The sequence below is a fragment of the Acipenser ruthenus genome, chromosome 40 (assembly GCF_902713425.1).
Source record: "Acipenser ruthenus chromosome 40, fAciRut3.2 maternal haplotype, whole genome shotgun sequence".
Lineage (NCBI taxonomy): Eukaryota > Metazoa > Chordata > Actinopteri > Acipenseriformes > Acipenseridae > Acipenser > Acipenser ruthenus.
The window spans coordinates 5,300,474-5,326,535 of NC_081228.1; the positions used below are offsets into that span (position 1 = coordinate 5,300,474).

General features: G+C 43.7%; 4 protein-coding genes across 6 annotated transcripts; 3 read left to right on the forward strand and 1 right to left on the reverse strand.

Moving 5' to 3' along the window:
* Positions 1-7: 7 nt before the first annotated feature.
* LOC117397395 (FAD-dependent oxidoreductase domain-containing protein 1-like) lies at positions 8-7,692 on the forward strand. The gene is made up of 11 exons (XM_033996198.3): positions 8-255; positions 1,565-1,785; positions 2,023-2,133; positions 2,541-2,659; positions 2,799-2,893; positions 3,511-3,612; positions 3,705-3,781; positions 4,407-4,567; positions 5,032-5,161; positions 5,508-5,612; positions 6,180-7,692. The coding sequence occupies exons 1-11, from the start codon at positions 117-119 to the stop codon at positions 6,432-6,434; spliced, it is 1,515 nt and encodes a 504-aa protein (XP_033852089.3). The 5' UTR covers positions 8-116; the 3' UTR covers positions 6,435-7,692.
* Positions 7,478-12,939, reverse strand: LOC117397394 (cryptochrome-2-like). 2 transcript variants are annotated; one of them, XM_033996197.3, is made up of 11 exons: positions 12,880-12,939; positions 12,088-12,304; positions 11,594-11,788; positions 11,189-11,307; positions 10,872-11,026; positions 10,505-10,645; positions 10,088-10,255; positions 9,427-9,567; positions 8,718-8,869; positions 8,114-8,334; positions 7,478-8,028 (listed from the first exon to the last, which is right to left on the reverse strand). In XM_033996197.3, exons 2-11 carry the CDS (start codon positions 12,300-12,302, stop codon positions 7,913-7,915), a joined length of 1,623 nt encoding a protein of 540 aa, XP_033852088.3. In that variant the 5' UTR covers positions 12,303-12,304; positions 12,880-12,939; the 3' UTR covers positions 7,478-7,912. The 2 variants fall into 2 exon arrangements, with proteins under 2 accessions (XP_033852088.3, XP_033852084.3); XM_033996193.3 differs by having other exon boundaries at positions 12,815-12,919.
* Positions 12,940-13,100: 161 nt separating this feature from the next.
* Positions 13,101-18,301, forward strand: LOC117397476 (toll/interleukin-1 receptor domain-containing adapter protein-like). Of its 2 annotated transcripts, none has more exons than XM_033996400.3 (4): positions 13,101-13,665; positions 15,183-15,228; positions 15,921-16,475; positions 16,914-18,301. In XM_033996400.3, the coding sequence occupies exons 2-4, from the start codon at positions 15,222-15,224 to the stop codon at positions 17,042-17,044; spliced, it is 693 nt and encodes a 230-aa protein (XP_033852291.1). In that variant the 5' UTR covers positions 13,101-13,665; positions 15,183-15,221; the 3' UTR covers positions 17,045-18,301. The 2 variants fall into 2 exon arrangements, with proteins under 2 accessions (XP_033852291.1, XP_033852290.1); XM_033996399.3 differs by lacking the exon at positions 13,101-13,665 and adding an exon at positions 13,743-13,929.
* A 74-nt stretch (positions 18,302-18,375) lies between these two features.
* LOC117397254 (m7GpppX diphosphatase-like) lies at positions 18,376-24,862 on the forward strand. The gene is made up of 6 exons (XM_033995982.3): positions 18,376-18,721; positions 19,257-19,422; positions 21,574-21,719; positions 22,027-22,140; positions 23,952-24,062; positions 24,453-24,862. The coding sequence occupies exons 1-6, from the start codon at positions 18,509-18,511 to the stop codon at positions 24,717-24,719; spliced, it is 1,017 nt and encodes a 338-aa protein (XP_033851873.3). The 5' UTR covers positions 18,376-18,508; the 3' UTR covers positions 24,720-24,862.
* The last annotated feature ends 1,200 nt before the right edge of the window (positions 24,863-26,062 follow it).

Here is a 26,062-nt window from a genome sequence, read left to right on the forward strand (position 1 = left end):
GGTGACACTCCCACTGCTAGCGCCAATGAGAGAGAAGCAGCTGACGTGTTTTTTTCTGATGGCGCACGCGTGCAGTTAGTCCAGTTATCTAACTCATTTTGATAGACAGGACTGCAATGTGGAGGGGTGTTTGCAGACCACTCAAAACCCTAACGGGCAGCCTTTTCTCCGGGCCGAGGTGTGCACGCTATGCCCGCTGGAGAACTGCCCCGATCCGCGGATTCAGCGCTGGTAAAGGCGATGACTTTTTCAAAGGTGATTAGTTTTTCGCAATACATTCTGTTGTTAGAATGTGTGCTTTTTAAACTATACAGGTAACTGTTGCGTATTCGTGGAAAAAAAAAATTATCTGTTGCTGCCGGTAAGTTTGCATGCATGTATCACTGTTTACCACGACAAATCTACGATTCACAATACAGAGATAGAGAGAGCGAGAGAGAGAGTATACATTCTGAATTCAAAACCAGCAAACAGCTCCATGTCCAAGGAGAGTCAGGATCCAACAGGATACTCATCAAACACCAGACCCAGAAATACTGAATGAAGCAGAAAAGCAATAGCTTATTATTAAAATAGTGCGTTTCAGCTGACACACACACACATTGCTTATGTTGTCTTGTTATGTAACATGAAGAATTACATTTTTCTGTCACAAAAATGGTGCAAATTAGATTGCATTGTACAGCTTATTAAATCAGTCCCAGTAGCGCTTTATCTAGATGCATTCTTTACTTTGTTAAGCAAACTCAAGTCAATCAGTGGCATTACTGTAGATTGCACGTGTTCAGCTTGGCACGATTGGCAGCTTTCATAAGATTAACTCTACAAATTACACAGCCCTGCCAAGACGATCAGCCTCATTTCTAGGTCGTGGGTGTGAAAACCCAGTGCTGCGTTGCTGTAGCATGTGATACTTAAATTTTTAGACAAGAGAAGTTGCTTTCTAACTGGACGATTCACCTGCGTCACAGCGTTGAGTTCCTGGAAATTGAAAACTACTCAACCCTTTCAGTCCTGCGTTATTTTGTCGAGCTGAAAAAGAAACTCCATTATTAAATATAGGAGAACAGGACAAAAAAAGTCCCCACATATATTTATACACCCGCTCACACTGGGACCTAGGAGTCCCGTGAGGTTCCAACTTGATTTCCCATGGCATGTGTTAACAAACGGTGCCAAAATATGGTTGGATCTTGAGGCTGTGCCAGGACTGAAAGGGTTAATTTATTTTTTGTTAGAATTGAAGTATTCTAGCTCAAGTCATCAAACTGAGGCATCGCTGGCAATCAGACATACAATATTAAACAAAAGTAATGCATTTATGTAAATTAAGCACAGAAAACACAACTATACAGATACAAACATAACACAACCAATGAGAACGAACACACTCGGCCAAGAGGCCACGCCCCCCAGAGGCCACACCCCCCTGCTCCTGCTGTAGCTGCTCAGTGACTGCGCTGCACTTAACAGTGCTGCCTCTACTATATATAGATATATAGACTCTCATTGGAAGTGTCCAGGTGGAATAGCATGTTTTTGATGCATGTTTCTTCCTTGGCAGACGTGGAGTCGGAGTTGAAGAAGTTCCGTGCGAAGGCCGCAGCGGCCCTGCCCGGCAGTGATTGGACCCCGCTGGTAGTGAACCCAGCTCTGCCCCCCGAGCGGGCCGACGTGGTCATCGTGGGCGGGGGTGTGGTGGGCTGGTCCGTCGCTTACTGGCTGAAGAAGAAGGAGCGGATCCGAGACGGCGTGAGGGTGGTGGTGGTGGAGAGAGACCCCACGGTGAGCGACCATACCACTACCACAGTGTTGTCTGATTTCCTTTTGTTTTCTCTGCAAGAATGGGAATAAGTCTCTCATTGCATAGCAGTTTGATCCATTCCTGGTTTTACTAGGAGTTTAATAAGACACACCTGAGCTTGTTACACACACGGTGGCTGATCAAGCTCGTATTAAAACCTGGAATGGGTGAAACTGCCCTGCAATTGGATTCTTACTTCCATCCCGGCTGTGCTTCAGTATTCGCAGGCCTCCACAGTGCTGTCGGTGGGAGGGATTCGGCAGCAGTTCTCCATGCCGGAAAACATCCACATGTCCATGTTCTCCTGTGATTTCATGAGGAACATCAACGTAAGGGTTGCGGTCCCACGCTGTGCACGGTCAAGCAGGACAAGGCTAGGGTGCATGGTCACCTGTGGTAAAGGAATCGTAGTACAGTGTGTGCATTTATCATGCTGAACTGATCACCTCTAAAAGTCCCAAGCAGCAAAGAATCACATTCTTAGACCATGCAAACCCATATTCATAAAGCAGGTTTATCATCACATACCTCTCAGTCTGTTTTTAAACAGGGGTAGGGCTTGTTTACCGGAAAGTCTAGATTTTGATCTCTTTCAGTCGCTTCTATACAATGGGCAGTACTGCATGCATATAGAGTGTTTGCAATAATCTTTCACATTTAGCCATGTCCAGCTAAAATGCTTTAAGATAACAGCCCATGAGGGTCTGTCAGCTCGTAAGTTCTGTTTGTGTCACAGGAGCACCTTGATGTGATGAACGAGGACCCTGTCGATCTGCAGTTCAACCACGCCGGGTATCTCTTCTTGGCCAGTGAAAACGGAGCAGAAATCATGGAGCACAATTATAACATCCAGAGGTACCTGCCTTTCCCAGGGCTGCTGTATTTCATCTCTAAAGATTTCTACATGGTAACGTTCCGAGTGTTTCCCATCTCTTTAATGGGATTGTAGCCCATCCAGGAGTTTATTCTGTGCGCTTTGTTTGTTCGTTGGTAGGGGTGAAGGAGCAAAAGTCAGCCTGCTTTCACCAACGCAACTGAAGAATAAGTTCCCGTGGATTAACACTGAAGGAGTGGTCTTGGCTTCGTATGGTATGCTTTTTCACAGCTTTTCAGTATGCAGCGATGGCCAAAGGTTTAGCATCACCTAGAATTTCAGGATTGAGACATAATTAAAAAAAAACAGAAACTATATGAACATCATTTTAGATCTTTTATTTAATGTCATGTAATCAAAGAAACTACAAAATGCAAGTCTACCAGAAGCCATACTAGCAGTACAGCATTTCATGTTAGATTTCGAAAATGTCACATTTTTCAATTTGTCCGTTTTTCGTTAAGTATACGGAAAACTACAAAGCGGTGTGTAATTCAAAACGTTAAACTAACATTGTTCAGCAGGTTTCATTTGAGGCAAAATTAGTTAATTCTGTAGGGTGATGCAAAGCGCTTGACCATAGCTGTATATCCTCTTTGGTCACTAAAAAACCTAAAGAGTTTGTGTGAACTCTATGGAGCTTGAGAACTATAAGAGAAAAAACATATATGCATTATAACATAGATACATAGATAGGAAACTTAACATGGTACAAGTGTGCACACGGTGACTGAAGAGGATGTATTTACGATCCTGAACTGGGATATTGCTCTCTGAGACCCAGCAGCTGTTTGATACCCACACAATGACACTTGTGACCTGTGTCCTGCAGGTATGGAGAATGAGGGCTGGTTTGACCCCTGGGCTCTGCTCAACGCGTTCCGAAAGAAGGCCATCTCTATGGGCGTGTACCAGTGCTTCGGAGAGGTGACAGGTCAGTGGAAGCAATCTGATTGTGTTGGACAGTTTGCTGTGTGGTTGTGTGCGTGGCATGATTAGATGTTTGTGTTTTGCTGAAACCTCCAGGGTTGCAGTGCACGAGTCGGGAGATGATGATGGCGGAGGGGGAGCCAGTGGAGTTCAAGAGGATTCATCACGTCATTGTGAGTTCTGTACAGGGAGGGAGTTCTGTTACCATGGACTAATACATCTGAAATCGAGGCAAATCTAGCATCTTGGTGCAGACGCAGCGGGTTTCAGAACTGCTTAGAGAGGAACACGTTTTATTTTGTATACCCCCTTCGGTCACGTTTTTCTAAATTAATTAACAGTTTGTTAGAACTGCATGGAGTTGAGAAGTTGCCTTGCCAAAACTTTGAAAAAAACAGATACCTATGTAAGAAACTTAACATGGTACAATTATACACGCAGTGACTGAAGGGGGTGTTATGTAGAATATAGTTTTAATTGTCTGATCTTCTGGGATAGCGATGAAGCATATATTTATTGCTTAAATGACTAATATTTCGGCGAGTCATTTTAAATTAAAAATTAGAATGCATATCTAATTTATGCATTTGGGACTTGCCTTATAAAAGTTTCTCATAGTAAAAGCATAACAAAGTGTAATAAAGTATCGTGAAAGCATAGGTAAGCACTGTGAAGCCCAGAGAGTTATGGCAAAGCATGTTAAAAAAACATGCAAAACATGGCAATCCTGGGTAAACTGTGGTTCATAGTATAACCATGGGAAAAGCATTGGAAAACTACAGAAAACACTGTCTGTAGGTGAGGATGCCGAACAGTTTGGAGAGCCAGCCGGTGGAGTGTGGTTTGGTGGTAAACGCAGCAGGCGCCTGGTCTAGGAAGGTGGCAGAGATGGCCGGGATTGGCACCGGCTGCAAAGACACCATGGCGGGCATACCGTTACCCGTGGAACCCAGGAAGAGGTACGTTGGCTTTGGGAGGATCACATGTCTCCATTCTGACATGTTCAGTGTTGACTTGCTGTTTCTATATAATACTAACTTCAGCTTCAGATTGTGGCAAGTACTGCAGTACCATGATGCCTGAGATATACATGGAAAGGAATAGTAGAGTGTTACAGATTTAAATAGAAAGAAGTGTAGTTGGCATGGCATCAGATGCCTACAAGTCAGAAGTGTATTTATTTAACCAGGATAGAACCCTTGAGATATACATCTCATTTCAGGTCCTCCACTTCCACTGTTTTCAAACACTAACTCTTCACAAAGGAATGTTAAACATACCGAAACCTTGGGAAGTTGGCTGTCAACACAGGACATGTTTGGTGAAACAAAGACCCGACGCTGAGCGTCTCAAAGAATAACACGAGGAACACGAGTGTGAGAAGTGGAATGGGTTCTGACCCGTGGCTGTGTGTCCTCCTCAGGTACGTGTACGTGTTCCACTGCCCCAACGGGCCTGGTCTGGAGATGCCCCTGCTCATTGACCCCAGTGGAGCCTACGCCAGGAGGGAGGGGCTGGGAGGAAACTTCCTGGGGGGGCTGTCCCCCAGCGAGGTGAGTGTGGTGGGAAGTGGACAGCACACTGTGGAATATACTGTTCTTAAATTAGAGCGGGGGGTCTGTTTAAAGGGGAGGTAGTTTTAGCCAAAATACGGTGTCACTTTTATGATGTTATACACTATTCAAATGCTTTCTGTTTTGTGTGGCACACAAAGGGGCCCTGGTTTGATGATAGAAAAGGAGGTAAATACTGTCACTGTCGAGATCACATGACTAGACCCTTCAGGGTTAGACAGCTCAGCTGACGTGTTCAAGTTTACATGTAGTTGTTATTGATTTGAGCCTAGAGCTCCAGTGAGGTTTTTGAATTGGACCTCCAGACACTCCTCTCTTGATTCAGGAGGAGGAACCTGACGCCAGCGATCTAGAGGTGGATCATGATTTCTTCCAGGAGAAGGTGTGGCCCAAGTTAGGCCATCGAGTGCCAGACTTCCAGAACATCAAGGTGAGTGAGACACGGGGACAACTGGAAATCCATGGTCTGTGTATCCCAGCAACAGCACCAGGGTCAGGGGCAATCCTGGTCTCAATTCTAGTTCCTTTTTAAAATCTATTTGCAATTTCCTTTTTATCAATTCCAACACATCGTTGATCAAAATTGCAATTAGCAGTATTGTGTTAAAATGAGCTTCCCACATGGTAAGGCATCCAGGGTCTGGGGTCTTGTCCCTGTGAAAATGGTGCTTGTTTCTTGTAGGTACAAGGTTTTATTGATAAAATTTCAAAAGTCTTGATATGGTTAAACAAACTGGACATTGTAACACGTGCATGGGGGAATGTTTCTGTGCAACGTGTCTTTCTCGGATTGTAAATTTCTGCTCAAATCAGAATACTAATAATTAAAATAAATAAATAAACCAACCAGCATGTCGTAACTGTAGAATTGTTCGATTTGTTCTTAAATCAGTGATGTCACAATAGCCTTGGCTGTGGCTCTTTGTACCTTTTTAACTGGCTACTCCAGACTGAGGGAGTGACCCGTCCAGCCTGTCTCTCTGTGTTCCCCTTGCAGGTGAGGAGTGCCTGGGCCGGTTACTATGACTACAACACCTTTGACCAGAACGGCATCCTGGGCATCCATCCACTGGTCAACAACATGTACCTGGCCACTGGCTTCAGCGGCCACGGCCTCCAGCAGTCTCCGGCCACGGGGAGGGCAGTGGCTGAGCTCATCCTGGATGGAGGCTTTAAAACCCTGGACCTCACTGCTCTGGGGCTCGGGCGACTCTTCTCAGGGGAGAGAATGCTGGAGAGGAATATCGTGTAAGCCCTGGCCTGCTGTGAGGCCTCACTGCCACATCCGGAATCTGTGTTGTACCTCGCTGCTCAGTTCACATCAAATTCATTTTTTCTCCTAACATAACTCTCTCCCCCAGGCCTTGTTCATTTTTTTTATGTGAGTTCTGATCTGGGATGTGCCGCTATTCCATCAGTAACTCATTTTTATTTGAATACCAAGATCACACGTATGAATGTGGTTCAAAGAACGCTATATTTTGACTGATTGCCATCAAACTAAATAAAAAGTAGTCCTGCAGTAATTGCAAGCTCCCTAGGGATCACATGTATACACTCCTACCCAGAAGGTAGCAAGGTCATGCCAACAAATACAATAGACTTCACAGATCCTCAGCCGTTCCTGTAATCTGGACAGCTTTATCTATTCCTGATACATTCCCCCAGGGTCGATAATCATCTTCTTTCGGGACACTGGTCACTTTGTTGTAACTGAGCCTAATCATACCACTCTCTTGGATAAAGCTTGGTTTCGATCAGAAAGGGAATGGAGGTTGGAATTCTGTGATGGAATACAGAATCAGAAAGGGAATCTGGAGGCTGGAATTCTGTGATGGAATACAGAATCAGAAAGGGAATCTAGAGGTTGGAATTCTGTGATGAAGTACAGAATCTTCTTACCTTAGTTTTTTGGGTACTTTTCTACATTGTGCATGTAATGTCCACCTCCTGTATACTTTTAAGACAATGCATAAAATTGTAAGCAAGGAATTGTAGAGAACAGGCAAACATAAGTTCGCTATTAGACTTAGTATCATTCACTAGTGAGATATTTTAAAAAGTATCTTAAAGATTTTTGTAGTTTAAGGATTTTTACCATGTGATCACATACTGAATTGAAGTGCTAACTGGAAGTGTTTCAAATGTAATCTTTTTTTTAATTAAGTGTCATCTTTTACAGAAACTTGATTGTGCACCACTAACAGCAGCGTTTTTACTGTGGACCTGTCTGCTCTGAAAGAGCAAAGGTTTGAACAAGAAGGCTGCTATCTGCAGAGAACCACGAAATAGGACTTGAATCAATTCAGTTTTTTAATCAATAATTCAATGGGGGAAAAAAAATAAAAATAATCATCTTTACAGTATAACGGTATGCTTTCCAAACACTTAAGCATTTACACTTTTCAATTGTAGTATAGCCGAGACACAAACGAGACACGAAAATCTATCACTTTGTTAATAAAGTCTATTTTTTTAACATCTTAATAAATGAATGAAGTTGTATTAAACAGGGCTCCTTCTGTTTATGTCAGGATGTTGTTTTTACTCTTTTGAACCCCACAACAAACATTACGAATATTTCCATGGTCCTGCCAAAAAAGTATGGCGAACGCGATCTGTGAACAAAGTGATTAGTGTATCTACACTAGCCAGTGCAACGAGAAGCACATGAAAACATCAAACGTCTTTTTTTTCTAATAGAAAAGTGCTGAGTAAGCCGGGCATCGTTCACAGCAGTGTCGTCACTCTGGATCTTCTTTGCACTGGTCCTGCTTCCCCTTTAGGTGGAATTTCTTCTCTGTTTCTTTGTCTGTCTGCCACAGAGTCTGCTTTCCGCTTTGCACCTGAGATCGAATGAGTAAATACATCAAACAAGGTGATTGCATTTATGGGGTGATTTTAAAGTAGTCAGGGAGCGCTCTGGCTCACCTGTTTTCACAGCCCGTGTCTCGCTGTCGGGTGCGGCACGGCGGGCGTACGCAGCCTTCATCCTCTGGACGTTCCTCTTGCTGACGATGTCGTGCTCCACGATTGGCCGGGGGTAGTCCCGCCCCACGATGCAGCCAGCCCGCTCCTGGATGCTGAGTGGCGCCTTCCAGGGCTCGTAGATATATTCCACTGGGAACTTCCTCAGCAGGGGAATGTACTTCCTGTGGGGCAAAGGGGAAGCTCGATACACGCACAGGACTTAAATACAAATACAGCAAATTTATCTCCTTTTCATGTTTCCCTGTATTTTTTATCCTTGCTATACATTCTTAAAAAGTCTTTCCCTTACAGGTACCCTACACTTGTGCATATGGTGAATCAATCTACAGTAGTGAAGACTTTCTTCAATGGTCCCAGCTGTCTTGTCTCAGAGCTTTAGCTCCAGTTTTCTTCCAGACTCTAGATCTGTAAATCATTATAACACTACATGCTGCATTTCCAAAAATGGATACAAATGCACCTTTCATTTTGGCGACATACTAAGCCAGCCAAATTAAAAAATACAAAACGTTGGTTCCATTCCCTAACGTTTTGCTTTACGTGCCTGATGTAGTCCCCTTTCTTGTCTGTCTTCTTCCCAAAGGCTACAGGAGAGTAGACCCTGAAGAACTGGTGGAAGAAAGCGCTAGCGGACAACCACTGCCAGTTCCCAGCATTCAGTGACCAGTCTGCATCCAGGAGCAAGTCCTCAAAAACCTGCGAGAAAGAAGCAAGGAACTTACACGAGACAGTGCAGCCCGCTGGCCACATCGCTGTGAGATATTCCTCTTTTCCACTGTGCAACCGAGCCATGCAATGCAGACCCAAGCCAACGTCACATGCTTTTCGTTCTTCGTCTGTTACGGAATACAACTGATGGGCTGATTATAATAGCGTCACGCATATTCATCTTTCAGAGCCTCGTCTGATTGTAACATAACTGAGGTGCTTGTCAAGTAACAGTTCTCCTACCCAAGAGATACCCAAGAGCTTGTGTGAAGCCATGTGTATGTAAAACGGATCAGGCGTCTGTGATTCAAGTTTAAAATGAAGCATGGATCTTCACAGGAATTCCAGCAGCTCCACACCTGGATGACCAGATCCAACCTGTCGGTACATTTGAAACCCTGTTTCATTGCAAAAATAAGCAAAGCTAGCATTATTTTTATACCTTAAAGGGTTAATTTGCAGTCCAGTTTGCGTAAATTCTGTACACTCCTAATGCTACCCGCACTAATCCCACGCACACCACGCAGTAGACCGGGAGTCCTCACCTTCATGCCCTCCTCCCAGCTGATCCAGAGGTCCCCTCGTGTCAGGAAGCAGGCCACGGCGTGCCGCGCTAGGTGGTGGATCCAGCCCTCCGAGCGCAGCTGTGTCATGATGGCGTCAATGAAGGGGTAGCCAGTGCGGCCCTGCAAGCACGGCACAGCAGAAAGGCTGGGCTTGGCAATAATGACCGGTAACAATCTAGGCAGGATTATCTTCCTATTTACCTGAGAAATAATAGTTTTCGTTCTGTTTTGTCTTGTTATTTTATAATAATCACACTCCTCTTAGGGTTTAGACTTTGGTATTGTTACATTTACAGCAGTAATGTGTCTTAAGTATATGCTGAGGAAATATGCTGTGCTGGTACACATGTTTACTGCATAATATAAAAAATTATGAATGAAAAACCTACGGTGTGAGGGGCCCTTCACTCTGGAACTCAATTCCAAATTGGATCCGGAATGCTGAGAGTCTGTCAGTATTTTTAAATCTAACCTCAAAACATATCTCTTTGATTTGACCTTTCGCTAGGGAGCAGTTGGGAGGTCTTTCGGCATGCTGTTGATTCGTGCAATGCCCTGAGATGCTAGCACATCTATAAATGAAAGTGGTACGGTATGGTAATCGGTATGAAGCCTCCCTGTCTTGCACAGGCTTCCTCACCTCCCTCCAGGCAGCTAGGTGCTCCTCGTTGGTGTCCCAGACCACCTGCACACACACAGAGTTCCCCTCCATGCGATGGAAGTTTGGGATGCCTGCCCCAGCCGTGTAGAAGAACTCCCTCCAGAGCAGCTGCCCATGCAGGGAGACTGGGAGCTCAGAATGCTTCTTCTGCAGACAGGAGTTACTGAGTTACTGATTTCAGTCAGACCAACACAAACCTTTCATATCCCGTTCAAACGTGACTTACAGAATCATATCGCACAGGCACCGAAATTCAAAGCCAAAATCAGTGGACGGCAATAGGACAGTAATATGGCATTGGTATTATATACGTGTTCAACCCAAGTCAAAGACAAAAGATTGGCAGAGGAAGTCTTGGTGCACACTACTGCAGCAATGGAGAGATCATTGCCTCACCCCTCGGTAGACATCAGTCAGCCTCCACCAGAACGTGCGTGCAGAAAGGCAGCCGAACTTCATGTAGGGGCTGAGGACCGTGGTGCTGGGGGTCAGAGTGTTGGGCTCTGTCTCCGGCTTCTTGAAGTTACACACCCATGCCTGGAGAAGCGAGAGAACATAAAGAAAGGATGACTAGTGAACCACTCTGGATTAAAGCAGAAAAGTTGGGGGCTCCTTAATTGACCAGTTTGCAAGACTGATCACCGAAACTTTCGAAGTACTCATGACACATCTGGTTTTGCTGACATCTGCAATGCCAAAGGAAACCAGTCTGGTTTTAGCACAGCTATTGATTCAGGAATAAGAAAGGACCGGCTGTCCTCACCACTCTCTGCATGTGCTGGTCCAATCTACGCAGGGCCTCCCCTTCCCCCCCAGGGTATAGGTGCGGGCCGGCCTTGAGGGGGTCCTGACCCAGCTCCTCCAGAGTGGGGACCCCAAATTCCTCCTCGTGAGAGTCCGAGCAGGGAGTATGAACATCTGAAAAGAAAGTAGCTCCTATCAATTAACTCAAGTGTAAGTAGGAGGAGTTATATAAAGATTCTCAGTTGTGTCTTGCCAGTTTGGGAAAATCCATAACTGAAGATGCTTGCAGACTGCAGTCAATGAACGCTCTCAACAGGAGGCAGTAATCCCACTCACCTTTCATGTCCTCCAGCTTTGGCGCAGGAACAGGTCTCTTAGGCAGCCCAAGGAAGGACAGGACGGTCTGTAACCGTTTGTACGTCAGAGGGGGCGTTCCGTCGTTCTCTACAATGACCCTGGTGGGGAGAGTAGAAAGAGGTCAACATGGGATCACCTTTCTTTGTACAGAAAAGTCAGCTAGTTATAGGACGCTTATTCCTTAAGTACCCATACTTACCTAATGAATACCTTGCGCTGGAGTAAATCTCAATTTTTATAACTGTGATGCATGCAATTGAATTGCATTAATGACCCAAAAAGAAGTGTGTCTGTTTTATTAGTTTGTAAACCTTGAGTCCTGCCATCCTGTCGATTATCCAGTATGAACTTACTGGTTAAAACCGAGGTTGGCTGCATCCCTACCTCTCGGAATCGTAGAGCGTGTTGGACACTTTCTGGATGACCTCCACACCATGTTCCTCCGCAAGCTTGACCACCTCTGCGTCTCGCTGCCGGGAGTACGGTTCTGTGTCCATCTCAAAGGTCAGCCGGGTCACCTTCCATTGCCGGAAGAGCCTGGGGAAAGTTTCAGTGGGCTTCCCACGCACCACAAACAATCTGCCAAACAACAGCCAGGATGAAGTACGCTGTGACACAACTGCAAACAGAAAGTTAGAGCTACACAAGACTGAATACACTATGCAGGAGATTCTGCTTCTGAAAAGACTCTTTAGGGTCGATTGCAGGGAAGTGAGGGGAACAGTGCAACGGTAATATGCTTCCCCGTCTCACTTCCCCAGGCCTGAGAAGAATTTTCACAATACGTCTTCATTTGTAAGTGTTAGGAAGCAGAACCATATGAAACACACCCATGTGATACGAGAAGCGAGATAATCAGATGTAAAGGGATTGCGGACCTGGAGTTGAGCTTCCTCAGACTGCCATCCAGATCCTTCAGCGCATCGAGCAGGAACCGCCAGCGGTTGATGCCGACTCGCGTGTTTCTGGGGAACCAGGGGTCCAGAATGAAGACGGGCCGAATCTCCGCGCAGTCCCGCAGCGCAGCCAGGAGAGCAGGGTTGTCATGGAGACGGAGCCCCTTGCGGAACCAGTGAATGGAGCTGTGCTTCATGCCTGCAAGACATCGTGCAAGATCTCTTTAGCGACAGAGCGAAGCATCGGTCTTTAGTCTGTTCTCTCAGCTTCGCTGTCCATCCTTTCAGTTATGAAGTGTGAATTCACAAGAGATAGGCAAGACAGACAGTTTGAAGAGGAATCAGCTGTACCTACAAAACAAACGCTGTGGCAGAGATACTCGTGTCAGACATGCCGCGGCTGCTGTTTGCAGAATGTAATGATGATACAGGCCGAGTGAGAGCTGCAATATACAGTACCCAAGGCACAGTCGTACTCCACTATATATGTCTTGATTAAAAACATGCATTCCTTTTAAAATAAATCCATATACATCGATATTAAACTGCATACAATTGCAATACATTGTTTAACCTTGTATTTCTAGGTAGGTACCCTGTTCTTTGCCTATTAGGGCATTGCATCTACTTTCCTGGTTAAATCTTGCACACATCTCATATCCAGTGGATTTCATAAAAAGTCTTGCAATAGTTTGATTAAGGAACCTACCTCTGATGAACGATCTGTCTGTATTTTCTGAATTTCTATCCTTTTAAGCTTCTATTTTGTCTTACCGTTTGTATAACTTGTCGTACCCCCTCGCCGAATGTTACAAAACACAGTTCAGTGACGTAACGCAAGAAGACACTTTTAAGACACGCCCGCGTTACAATTGACCAATTAGAACGAAAGCTAAACTCGTGGGTGGAGATAGATGGGAGATCAGTAGCAAAAAAAAGACCTTTATTAAACTCGATACAGTTAAAGTGGCAAGGAATGAGAGGGTTCACTGGTGCTTTGATTTTAGTAAGTAGGCCTCTTAACAAATGCAACCCCTTTAGCCCCAAAAATGCAATATAAGGTAATAATACCTAATTGATTTAATCAAGCAGCTAATACAACCTGACATGGGTTAAACTGCTATGCAATTGGAGTCTTCTTTTTCAGCACGGTCCCACAGAACAAACATGCACGGTTTTATACTTAATACTGGTGCAGTTAAAATCTTCTGCCGTTTATCGTGGTTCGTTCAGAAATCAGCCTTGGTTGATAGTCCAGTTTGTGTATATTTCCTAAAAGCATCTCCCCAGTGAGTCGGTATCGACGCATAGAGCAGCTGAGTTTACGGTTGCAGCCTCTGAGGTACAAAAAAACGGGGCAATAATCCAATAGAAACATGAATAATATTACAACTATAGCATTGACAAGCAGTTCATATGGTGCGCCTGTTGCAGTAATATTGGATCCTGGGGTATCTAACTTGTGCTCAGTTTATGGTACTGGCATTAGTGTCCTGTGAAATCCAGAGGCGCCTTCCTCAAAACCGGAACAGGTGGCAAGCCTAGCTGAGTACAATTACGGTAAAGACTGAGTCATTTCCCTGTGTTTTTACATAATCTAAATGTGGTGTGAATGTATTTTAAATACTTCCTTCCTCTTGAGCTCCTGTAAAGAATAGCAAGGGTACTGGGAGAAGCTGGTTGGTTTTAAATTACATCATCGCTTCGCTTCCGTAATGTTGCGGGAAGGATAGCTCGGTCCTGACCTGCTCTGTGTGTTTTGTAGCATGTACAGTAGGGACTGCGTTTCATGTCTCAAGTCTTCTTGGAAAAATATTTAAATCGGTGAGTATATTTCTTTTTTGTTTTGGCTGAAGAATAACAAGCGCCGGTTTCACGATTTGGGTCTGACTCGAGAGATATTTAAATCGCATCGGAATGTTAAAGAAAATATCGAGCGAAACACACCCAGAAATAAAAATAAATAAATAAATAAATAAATAAAGTGTGTCGTGGTTTATTAAACCCGTTCATATATTTATTTATGTTTTGCAATCGGTTGTTACAGGTTGAACCTGCATTGTCAAAGTGCACGGTACAGATTTGTTTTGCATGGTTTTTGCCGTTGCTGCAAAACTATTCTGTGCTTAATGTAAAGTTTATTAAATACTGTATAACGTTTCACTTCACTGTCCAACGTTGTGAGACGTCGTTTCACTGTCTTTTACTTTCCCGTATTTTTAAATAAAGTAAACGTAGTTTCCTTTCTGGCCTTGCATCGTTTTGGAAGAGGAATGTGTACAGTAGTGTGAAGGGTGGGCGTTAGTCATCCACCTTCATATATAACTGATGCATAATGTGATGTCATGAATGGCCGCTGTGTCTGTCCATGTAACAGTACAGTACTTTCCAAAAACACCAGAAACTAAGGGATTTTAAGATGGGACTGTATTTTTTTTAAAATCTATAGGTATTTACACCATTGCTGAGTTTTCACCATGTTCATAAGCTATCTCATTTAAAATTGTGTAAATATTATTATTATTTGTTTATTATCCAAGGCAACTTACAGAGACTAGGGGGTGTGAACTCTGCATCAGCTGCAGAGTCACTTACAACTATGTCTCACCCGAAAGACGGAGCACAAGGAGGTTAAGTGACTTGCTCAGGGTCACACAGTGAGTCAGTGGCTGAGGTGGGATTTGAACCGGGGACCTCCTTGTTACAAGCCCATTTCTTTAACCACTGGACCGAAACTGCATGTTCCTTATAACATTAAGAGATTATTAACCACAGACAACTGTGGTCACCAACACAACAGCCAACAGACTTCCCTATGGTTTGTTAGGTTTAATGACTGCAGTGTCTCTTACTGTAACTGTACTGTTTATGAAACGAGAGACCCAGGGTTCTAACACTTACTCACATATTGCAGGGTGGCAGCTCTCTATTGAAATGTTGATTTTTTTTATTAGACATGTTTTTCTTTATTAGAGTGCAGTTCTGGAGTTCAATCTCAAGCTATGTTTGTAGCTGCTATTTCTCTCAGTTCCCATTGCTTAGTAATACTTTCTTTTTCATGTATTCATTCATTCCAGGGATGAATCAATGAGGTCAAGCCCTGTGTCTCCAGTAGTATGGCTGGTAAGTTAACCTCTTAGGGTTGCTGCTGCCATCTACAGGACAAGCAGCTGTCTGGAGATCTGGGGAGGAAACTGTTCATTTTTTTCATTTTGGGGATGTAGGCAATAATATAGGACAGGGGAGGTCAACCCTGGTCCTGGAGAGCCACAATCCTGCAGGTTTTCTGGGTCTCTTTAAATCATCAATGGCTAAAGACCTGGACATTTCTTTAGTGTTGACCAGTTGAGAAAATAATTGGTTAAATTAAGTAATTGAGAACTCGGATGGAACGAAAACCAGAAGTCTCTCCAGGACCAGGGTTGGCAAACCCTGAGCTGGTTGTTTATATACAAACAGTATAATATATTTATCTTGTAATCATTTAGGGCAGCAGTGTGGAGTAGTGGTTAGGGCTCTGGACTCTTGACTGGAAGGTTGTGGGTTCAATCCCAGGTGGGGGACACTGCTGCTGTACCCTTGAGCAAGGTACTTTACCTATATTGCTCCAGTAAAAACCCTGTATAAATGGGTAATTGTATGTAAAATAATGTGATATCTTGTAACAACTGTAAGTCACCCTGGATAAGGGCGTCTGCTAAGATAAAAATAAATAATAGAATAGCTAAACTGATTTCTGAAAAACAATTTGGTTGTTAGAAACAAAAATGAAACTAGCTGAATACCTCAGCTCGTACCCGCTTTCTATCTCACAGGATGGATCCGGCGTCTTCTAGAAAGACGCAAGAGAGACTCTTTTTCCAAGACAACCAATCCGAGCTCTTCCCAGGGGACAGCCTCCTCCCACTCCGCCTCCTCTTCCTCCAGCCGCTCCCGGTGCCCGGACCTCAGCAGCGGTGCCCGCTGGAGCCGGCTGTACGACCTGTGTGTGTGCCACAGCGAGGAGGACATCTCCGAGGCCCAGCTCCTCGTCTCTTACCTGGAGAGCCAACCCGAGGGCTTGCGCTGCTTTCTGATGCTCCGCGACTCCACCCCGGGGGGTTCCATTCCCTCAGAGCTGTGCCAGGCTGTGCAGAGCAGCCACTGCTGGGCTTTGCTCATCACCCGCAGCTTCCTGTTGGACCCCTGGTGTAAGTACCAGATGCACCAGGCTCTGGTTGAGGCGCCCATGGCAAATGGAAGGACCATCCCTGTGCTTCACCGGCTGCAGCGCAGCGAGTACCCCAAGGAGCTGCGCTTCTACTACTACATCGACATCACTGCAGACCAGCAGCGAGGCTTCCAGCAGGTCCACAGGACTGTGCTGCACTGTGAGTACTGAGAGAGAGCTACTTTAATCAGCTAGCGCAGGGATGGCCAACCCTGGTCCTGGACAGCCACAATCCAGAAGACCCTGCGTCTCTCCAGCACCAGGGTTGGCCACCCCTGGTCTAGGGCTGTATCCATTCCAGGTTTTAATTTTTAGCCTAATCCAAAACATTGCTGGCTAAGCAATCCTAGTCCTTACGTCTAGACTCCACTCTTTGTTTCCAGTCTTTGTTCCAACCCTGTTCTAATTGAACCAATGAAGCCTCCATCCAGACCCTGAAGTAGTTCTTATTTTATCTGTTAAACCTGGAGTGGAATGGCCCTCCAGGATCGGGATTGGACCCCCTTGCCCTAGAAAGGAATACATTGTCTGATGAATGTTAGATTCTCTCACTGTATATTTGTATCTCCTAACAGGTTTTTTCTCTTGTTGATTGCAGACCTAGAGGAGCTGTGCCAAGTGGACAGCAGCAAGCTCAGTAGTCCGAGCAGCGTGGACACTGAGACGGGGGTCAGCGAGGAGGGACACAGGACTACACACTCTGAACTGTCCAGCACTGACTCGGGATAGGCCATCTGTGATGTCACAGTGTCAGAATCCCTCTCGAACCTGTGATCCTCCGTGGACGAGTCCGACCTTAGCGCCAGGACGGACAGGCATGAGCTCGGCAAGGGGATTCAGTGATGAACACAGAGCTGGAAGACGTGCTAGAGAAGGCAGCCTGGATTTAGCTTTTATTGAAGCTCCTCTAGAGAAAAATGCTGTGGCTTTCCCCAGGGTTTTGATGTTTTTAGTAAGGTTGGGAAGTTGTTGCAGGAATTTAAGCTTAAAAATTAAAATTAGAATTGCATTTGGGATTGTAATGGGACTGTTGTTCTTGTTTTTCAATTCCAATTAAATGTCCAATTCCTTTTTAAAATCCATTTCCCATTCTCTTTTAATCAATTCCAACACATCATTGATCACAGTCGCAATGAGCAGAATTCTGTTCAAACAAGCTTCTCACAGTGGCAAGTTAAATTGAAGTCGCTACTAGTCCATTAAATGGACTTCAAGTGAAAGCAGGTGAACAATCACTACAGTTACTATGTCTCAGAAATATACATTTCAATTCATTCGAAAGAATAGTAATTGGAATTGGGAATTGATTTAAAAAAGGAATTGGAATTTAAAAACAGGAACTGACTTTGACGGGTGTTTTGGTAGCTCGGTTTACACACTCTAAGCTTGGGAATTGCCCTAAACATCAGCGCTGCTAATGCAAAGCCTGTGACGAATGTTCTATCCCTGTTCTGCAGAAACCAGGAATACAAAAGTAATTTCAATTTCTAAATCTAGCAGACAGAAATCCCAGTGTTACCAGCGGAGGAAGGACTCCAATAGCTCAAGATTACCATTATAAAAGTTTACCACAGTAAAAGCATAGCAAAGAGTAATAAAGCACAGTGAAAAAAAAAACATGGTAAAACAGAGGTAAGAACTGTAAAGACTAGAGAGGTATGGTAAGCATAGTATTAACATGGCAATCTAGTGTAAACTATGGGAAATGGATAGTGTAAGCATAGCAAAACGTTTGGGCCATAGCTCTGTTTGAATTGTTTTGAGTTTGAGTTTAAATCCATTTCTTGTTTTTCATCTGCTGGTTTTGTTTGCCTGTTGTCAACCTTGTATTTAAAGTTCTCATTTGTTTATATTGAATTTCAAACAAAAAAAAATGTGCTAAAATTCTAAACTCACATGCATACATTATTTTGGTTAAACTGTTAAATAACAGTTGTATTTGTTTTGACGTTCATTAACATTTAATAAAAAGCTTTGCAAATTGAACTCTTGAGGGAAATGATCGCGGCTCTTGCAGTGTCGTGGATGTATTTTCTCTAGGTGGAGCTGCTCCTCTGGCGGATGCTCTGGTTGGAATCTCCAAGGCTCCTGACGTCATTAAAAACAAGGAGGATCTTTTTTTTTCAGATTCCTGTCCGCGCGGGGGAAAGCTGCTCTCTGATTGGCTGTAGCCGGGAGATGTAAACACAAAAGATGGCGGATACTAAGAAGCGCAGTTTGGACAGTGATAATGGAACTGAATCGGGACCGGAGAAGAAGCTAGCGACTGGGGATGGAGATGGAAAAGACGCAAAGCAGCCCGTAGCTGATCCCGGGTCAGAAGCCGGGTCCATGCTGGCCGGGTTCCAGACGGAGAAGATCATGCGGGAATCATCCCGGGAGAAAAATATTTTCATCCACGGCAAGGTAACATTACTGTCGCGAGTATGAATTTGAATCTCAAGATATGATTTAAAAATAATAATAACAAAACACAGGCGTCTGTTGTTTTTATATATAAATGAACTGATCGCTTTCTTAACAAACAAAAACGTCTAAAGCAATGTTCAAATGTGGACCCAGATGCTCAGTACTTCCACTCAGATTTAACTAAGCATAGCAACTGTGATGCATTATCTGCAAGCATTCAATTCGTCGATGGGACTTCAAGTAAACATAATGAATAATAACTGTGTTGTATTTTTTTTCTATAGTAAAACACAACGTACTGTAGTTTTATTTCCTACTTCGTTAAAATTAGGTTTTCGAGAAATAAAACAGGTCATACTGCATGGCTAACTAAATTCAGTTATTCAGTTGGTATAAAAGACAAACGGCGTGAATTATCTATGTGTTTAAACAGTGTCTAGTTTTGAGCATTGAGCGTACACAGTTAAGTATTCAACATTAATGAAGCTGAACTGTACACCTTCTTATCCCCGCTCCACCGCCTCCGTGTTAGATGGGAAGCGGACCCAACGAGGGACAGGACGCGGTTCTCATTCTAGAGAAGACCCCGTTCAGAGAAGACAGCCTGGCTGAACTCTTCAAAACCTCTGAGCTAAAACATCAGATGCGCAACGATATCTACAGCACGTACCACATGCACCCTCCCGCGCATCTAAACGGTGAGTGACGAGTGAATACGTGTTGAAATTGTACTTATCAGGAATAGTTCGTTTGGTGCCAGAAAGTCATCTTGAACTTGAGTTGCCATGGAACCAGTTAAATACACATTGTTAAATACATTGCCGGTTAAATACACATTGTTAAATACATTGCCGGTTAAATACACATTGTTAAATACATTGCCGTATTGTGTATCATTCAATTCCGCTTCAGAAGACGACAGGGTAATGTTTTAAAGTTATGAACAAGACGCAGTTATTCATTTAATTAATACCGTGGAGCCCATGCATTGCGTGCAGTCCTAATACCTTTGATTTTGACAGTAGTTAAAAGCTAAGCAGGCTTGGGTTTGAGTGGTAATTGGATGGGTGACCACCAGGGGTGATAAGACTGTTTTGACTGCAAAATACATCATCGACATTCCAAAACTAGCAAGGGAACCACTTTTAGCTAGTTGCATTTTGAAGCAGTACAATTAGCTTGATTAGTGTATTGTTAAGAACTCGGGTGTCTTATCAAGCTGATGGTGAAACATCTATGCAATGGGAGACATTATTAACGTCTTTTTATAATGTGACAATTAAAGCCAACAACGAAAGAAGGTTTCCTCTGGTTACCAAAGTGGCTTCAACATCAGACATTAAACTTTGATTCATGTCAAGGTATCAAGACCCATTATGTTTGGTATAATACTGTTTAGGAAAAGTGGATCCAGTATGCAGTCTGCCCTTTCAGAAAAGTTGAATGGTTTGGCCTCTCTTTGTGCTGCTTTGAAGAGCACTAAAGGGAAATGGAATAGAAATCTGATTTACTGGACCCTCTTCCCTAGTAAATCGGAGCATTGCTGTAAATTGGCTGTTGCATCCAGGCACGTCTGTCCTATATTGAAATCAGTAGCAGCTGCCATCTGCCTCTGTTGTAACATTTAGAGCCCTAGCTGTTATTTTCCAGCTGTAAAACTAGCAGGTGTTTAAAACATGTTGTGATTTCTAAAGATCTGGATAACTAAAGTAATTGACTTGGAAAGACTTCAAAGAGAGAGGATTAGGCCATTCTCCTCAATGAGATATAACTAGATTTACCAAAAGTGCAAATAGGTTCTAATCAAATTAAATTGCTGTCGACGTGTTGATCATTGTAAACTTGTCTGCGCTTGCTCTGCAGAAACCGCGTTGAAATGAGGTGGTGTTAACCCTCTCAGGATTTCAGTTACATCAAGCTTGAGATGTGCCAGGTTAGGCTCTAATCTGCATTCTTGTTTGTGTAACTAAACCTTTAAGCTTCAGTCTAATGGAAACCTGGAAGATGAGTCAGCTGGTCAGGGCAGTAAGGTGCTTTCCACAGTTTTGAAAGGATCTCTGCAGCGAGTTAAAAAGCTTGGCTCATGTTTCAAACCAAGCTCTCTCTGAAGATACCCAAGCCCTACACAGCACAGCCGCCTCCTCGTCCTGGGACTGGTGGCACTTTTGAACACAACAGAAATGTGAGGCTGATCCAAAAGCTCCCGCTGCTGTTGTTCTGAGAAGCTTTTGTTGCTAAAGTTACGTTTTGGGTGGTTGCTCTGGTGCTGCATTCAGGGAGTCATAGGCCAGCGTGAATGCACACTTTGTTTCAGCACGAGGGTAGAGGGGTGTCTCTGAGTGGCATCATATAGGTTCCTCTGTTTGGCTAGTTAGGTCTTAAGAGAGATTTAAGTGGGACATGAAAAGGTTTCACTGAGGTGATTTCTGTTTAGATAAGCAGGCAGGGTGACTGTGTGTTAAACTCTACATAATCTTCAAGGTGCGACCTGCAAAGACTTCTTTCAACAACCTGCGATTGAACCCACAACTGTTGTTTTTGACAGCTAGATGAGAATTGACACATTTAATATGCACAATTAAAGCTGCAGGTGTTTTTTTTTTCAAAGCTCTTAAAAGAAATTGAAATTCAGTTTTTACATAAATATAATCCAAACTGATTTCAAGCATATTTGTTGTCGCTGCTCCTTTCTCAGTTTTGACCCAAATCAAAAGTGCAGTAAATGCATAGTATAACCATGGGGAAAACTGTGGTAAACGTTTGTAAGGGATTTGTAGTTAAGAATACTTTGTCCAAGCACTTGTGTTTGAACGTCGATGTCCTGCTTCCCGGTCCTTCTCAAACGGCAGACATCAAGGCGACGGTGGTGTGTCCGGCTACGGAGAAGCACATCAAGAAGTACCAGAGTCAGGAGCTGTTCCTTATCCAGGAGAGCGGAGAGGACTATCGGAACATCACTCTGCCCTACATCCAGGAGCAGAGCTTCAGTGTGCAGGTACAGCTACACTGTGGGGCCAAAAGTTTTGCATCACCTAGAATTGAGACAGTTTATTAAAAAAAAAAAAAATGTAGTGCAGTATGGTAACGTAACATTATTCAGCATGTTTCATTTGACATTATGAAGCGAAATGAGTTTATTCTATTGGGTGATGCAAAACTTGTGGCCATAGCTGTACACAACCATGCCCTTTAAATTATGGGAAGCATGTTTCAGGCCACTGTTCCTGAAAAACTAGCTTTGCATTCTTTCAGCTTAATGGTTCTTTTAACATCCATTTGTTGCACGGATTTATTTTGTGCAGTGGGTGTACAATATATTGGAAAAGAAGGCAGAAGCCGACCGGATAGTCTTTGAAGATCCGGATCCACAGAACGGCTTTGTCCTCCTCCCGGATTTTAAATGGGATCAGAAGCAGGTAAGAGAAATTAGACTGAGGTGTTGCCTTGCCTCACTCAGCCGTACCCCAAGTATAACTTCTTGTAAAACCAGTACAGTCATGATGGTTGGTTTCTTTTTTATAAAATACCACAAGCTCATTGTAACGTGTGGTGGTTGTCGCTGAATAATCATGAGGCAGACACGGAGCACACATGCGCTGACACTAGGTTACCAGCAATGGTAGCCCTAGTGTCACATTTAACCCTTTGCTGTCTTATGTCCGACTGCAATTTTCCCTTTATGGTCCAATGTCGGACCCTGTCCGACATCATCAAAAAGACGTAAAAAACGGGTCTCTAGTCGTTTTTTTCTCTGGAACAAGCCGAGAAAACCATTCAATGGCCGAGTGAGACTGATAGGAGCTGAGAGAAAATGAAAAAAAAAAGGGGGGTGTATCTCATGAATACAGACAGCCCCGGCATCACATAGATAACACGGACATAAACAAACAAGATAGCTGCTTCTGCATCCAGCACTCAAAGAATATCACAGACATTTGCAGAGCTTTTATGAGATGTTATAGTAATAAAATAATGACTTGGATCGCATTATTGAGGAGTTTGGTGATAAAACGAGTGATCAGGAGATGATTTATCAGTATGTACTACTATGAAGAGGTATGTGAAAAATACAAGGAACAAGGGGTGGGGCGGGGCTGGAGATGCAGTACTGAGTGTCCTGTTGATATGCAGTTTTAAACCTGTTTTACTGTGGGAATACTTTTAAACAGTGCGTCTAAAATAAACTGCGCGTGTGAAAATAAATTGGATCTGACACGCCTGAATAAATGGACCGCTAAGGGTTAATAAAGAAAACCAAGCTAAAAAAAAAAAGTGTTTGCCACACAAAATGGTGGGCGCGGGTCCCACTATGAGACGTCCCGCTCCGGGAACCTTCACAGGCAGTCGAGGGGTTCCGTGTGGTAGTTTCTTCAGAGCGGACGCTCCCCTCCTCGATGTAAACAAACACGCTTCCGCTCAGCGCCTGTCTGTCACAATGGTCTTGCTGTAGCCTCGAACTGTGGCGTAGGTTCTTCTTTAACACCGCGCATCTTCCCTGGGCCCTCCCTCCAGACAAACCGGACCTTGTGATCTGACCAGCGCTGGCGAGCCTACTGCCCAAGCGGTTGCCAAGCAACGTGTCTCGGCTAAACACACCAAGCAGCGATAGGGCTCCCTGTCACATTCCTCAAAGCACTACAGTTTAAAAACCAGCCTGATGAACTGTTTAGCAAAAATAAAAGTCAAATGCATACAGCAAACACCAAACGCGCTGACTGAGTGACCTCAGTGGATGCTCTGACAACCACATCCTTCCTTTTTTTAAAGGGGTGTGTTGGTGGCATGTTTCTTGTCTGCACAAGGGGCGTTGGTGTTATATTTATGACATGCTCTTCATCTCGGTTCCGTTCACTGCGTACCATTTCTGTTTGTCATCGCATCCTGATGACTGAAACATGATATGTAAAGTGATTCGAATCAATACCAAGAACAGATAAGAATACAAGGTAACTTTCCTCCCTGTTTTTATAAGAAGTAATTATCTTCTGGTTTGGTAAATCATTCTACAAAAAACAATTCTCCAGTAAACACAGCAAACCAGTTAACCCTGTCCCAAATACAATTCTATTGCTAGTAGTTTGTTTTTCTGTTTGCAGAGTTAATCAGTGCTGAGAGTTAACCTTGTCATTGTTTCTTCTGTGTTTTGCTTTTGTATTGTATTTTGGGAAGGTCAGCAGTTGCAGGTTTTCTTTTAATGGCCGGGTGTTTGTTCTGCTTCTTGTACCAGCTTGACGACTTGTACCTGATTGCCATCTGTCATCAGCGTGAGATCAAGAGCCTGAGAGATCTGACACAAGAACACCTGCCCTTACTCCAGAACATCCAGCAGCAGGGACAGGTGGGTCTCAAGCAAGTTACTGCAGCTTCCTTCCTTCCCACGTCCTGCATATGAATGCAAACCACCTCCCAAACACTCACCAACTGTAACATCTCTTGTAGATTGCGTTAGTCTTCCCTGAATTTTCCTCTGCTGGTTAACTACCAATGTATTAATTTTTTCTACCTTGGTATACCTGTAAAACGTATTTACAGTCCTGGCTCGCTGCTATGAGTAAGACGCTTTTTCTTCGCAGAAATCTGCTGGATAATTACGGTGCAGTGCGGTGGAGAGTTCTCTTCTAAATCTGTGTGTATTACAACTGGTACCCCAAACTGAGTCCAAGGAATCCACTTTGTATCACTGCTTTTGTTTCAGGTTGCCCTAACGCTGTCATGTCCCATGTTTCAGGAAGCCATCATGAAGCGCTACAGCGTTCCTTCCTGCCGCCTGCGAGTCTACCTGCACTACCAGCCCTCCTACTACCACCTGCACGTGCACTTCACTGTGCTGGGTTATGAGGCTCCAGGCTGCGGGGTGGAGCGAGCTCACCTGCTCTCGGACGTCATCCAGAACCTGCAGACCGACACGCAGCACTACCGCACCCGAACCCTCACCTACCCCCTCCGAGCAGACGATGCCCTGCTGCACAAGCTCAGGGAGGCCGGGCGCTTTTAGGACTGTCCGGGGTGTTTCTTTATTTTAATACAAGGAGGTATATTGGTGTACAAACATATGATCACGTGGTTCTCTTTGTATGAATAATGTACTGTATGGGGTTTTTTTTTTGTTTGTTTTTGTAGTAAAAAGAAAAAATCCTGTTTTTTCTCCCTTTTATTTACAGAATTGGAGGGCAAGTTTTATCATTGATTACCTTTCTTTATTAAACGCACAAATGGCTACAGCAGGTCACCAGAAACTTTTAAAAAAAACATCCCCGTCATAAAATGGATGCAAATTTAGGATGAGTGTTTGGTCAGAATGAACATAAGTAAGGTATGCAAATATGCAAATCCCTGGGAGAGAGGCATATTGTGCAGAATAGTATTCACCTTAACATTACACAATGGTACACCTAGCTAACGTTTCACAGACCCTGGTTAGCAACACTAACCTTGGGTCAACTAATGTCACTTTAGCTAAAGTAGTGCGGTGCTAATTAGGGTCTATAAAACCACCCCATAGAGTGCCACCTCCCATGCAAGTGACATTTCTTCCTAATAGATAACTGTACAGTAGTCTGGTACATTTTTATGGTTACTTTATGACTCCATGCTCATTGGGACAAGCTTTTCAACTTCCATTGCAATGCATTATGGTGTGTTTTACTGGCCAAGGGTACCTTTTACGGCAGGACTACACTAACCAGTATGCATTGGGGTGTGAGCTGAACAGCCTCTTGCATTATTTTTTAAAATAATACATTTAAGGTCAGCTGTATTTTTGCTCAGCCCCTTTGAATGATATTCAGCTATTTTGAAATAAGCGAAACAGTAGGGTTGTGGTCTAACGAATCCTTGCCAAGTCATCTGCACTGCCCAGTTAATGAATAATTGAACTTTAAAAGCAAAGGGACACTGAAACCTGTTTCTGCTTCTAATGCACGCGACACTTTGACATGAAACCATTCTGACTGTAATGAAAATAAGAAAAACAGTGTTTTAGGGTTATAGTCCAGTCCATGCCAACCCATTTGCAATACTCACCTAATGTATTTGTGATCTTTGAATGCAAAGAGACCCCTGTTCTTGTTTCTGTGCAATGGGTTACTTGGCTATCTTTTCAGTCTGGCACACACAGATTGCTGGAACATGCAACTCAAATGTATGTTTAAGAAGATGCCCTTGTGTGTATTGGGATTTTAAATTTTGAATGCAACTGTGGGCTTTAATCAAAACCGATGTACTTATGGGGCCATATGCAATTATTAACTGTTTCCTTAACATTGCCACCATATGGTAGATGACTGCTGGACATTAAGATATAATGCACGCTGAAAACAATAAAGGTAGTGTTTACCA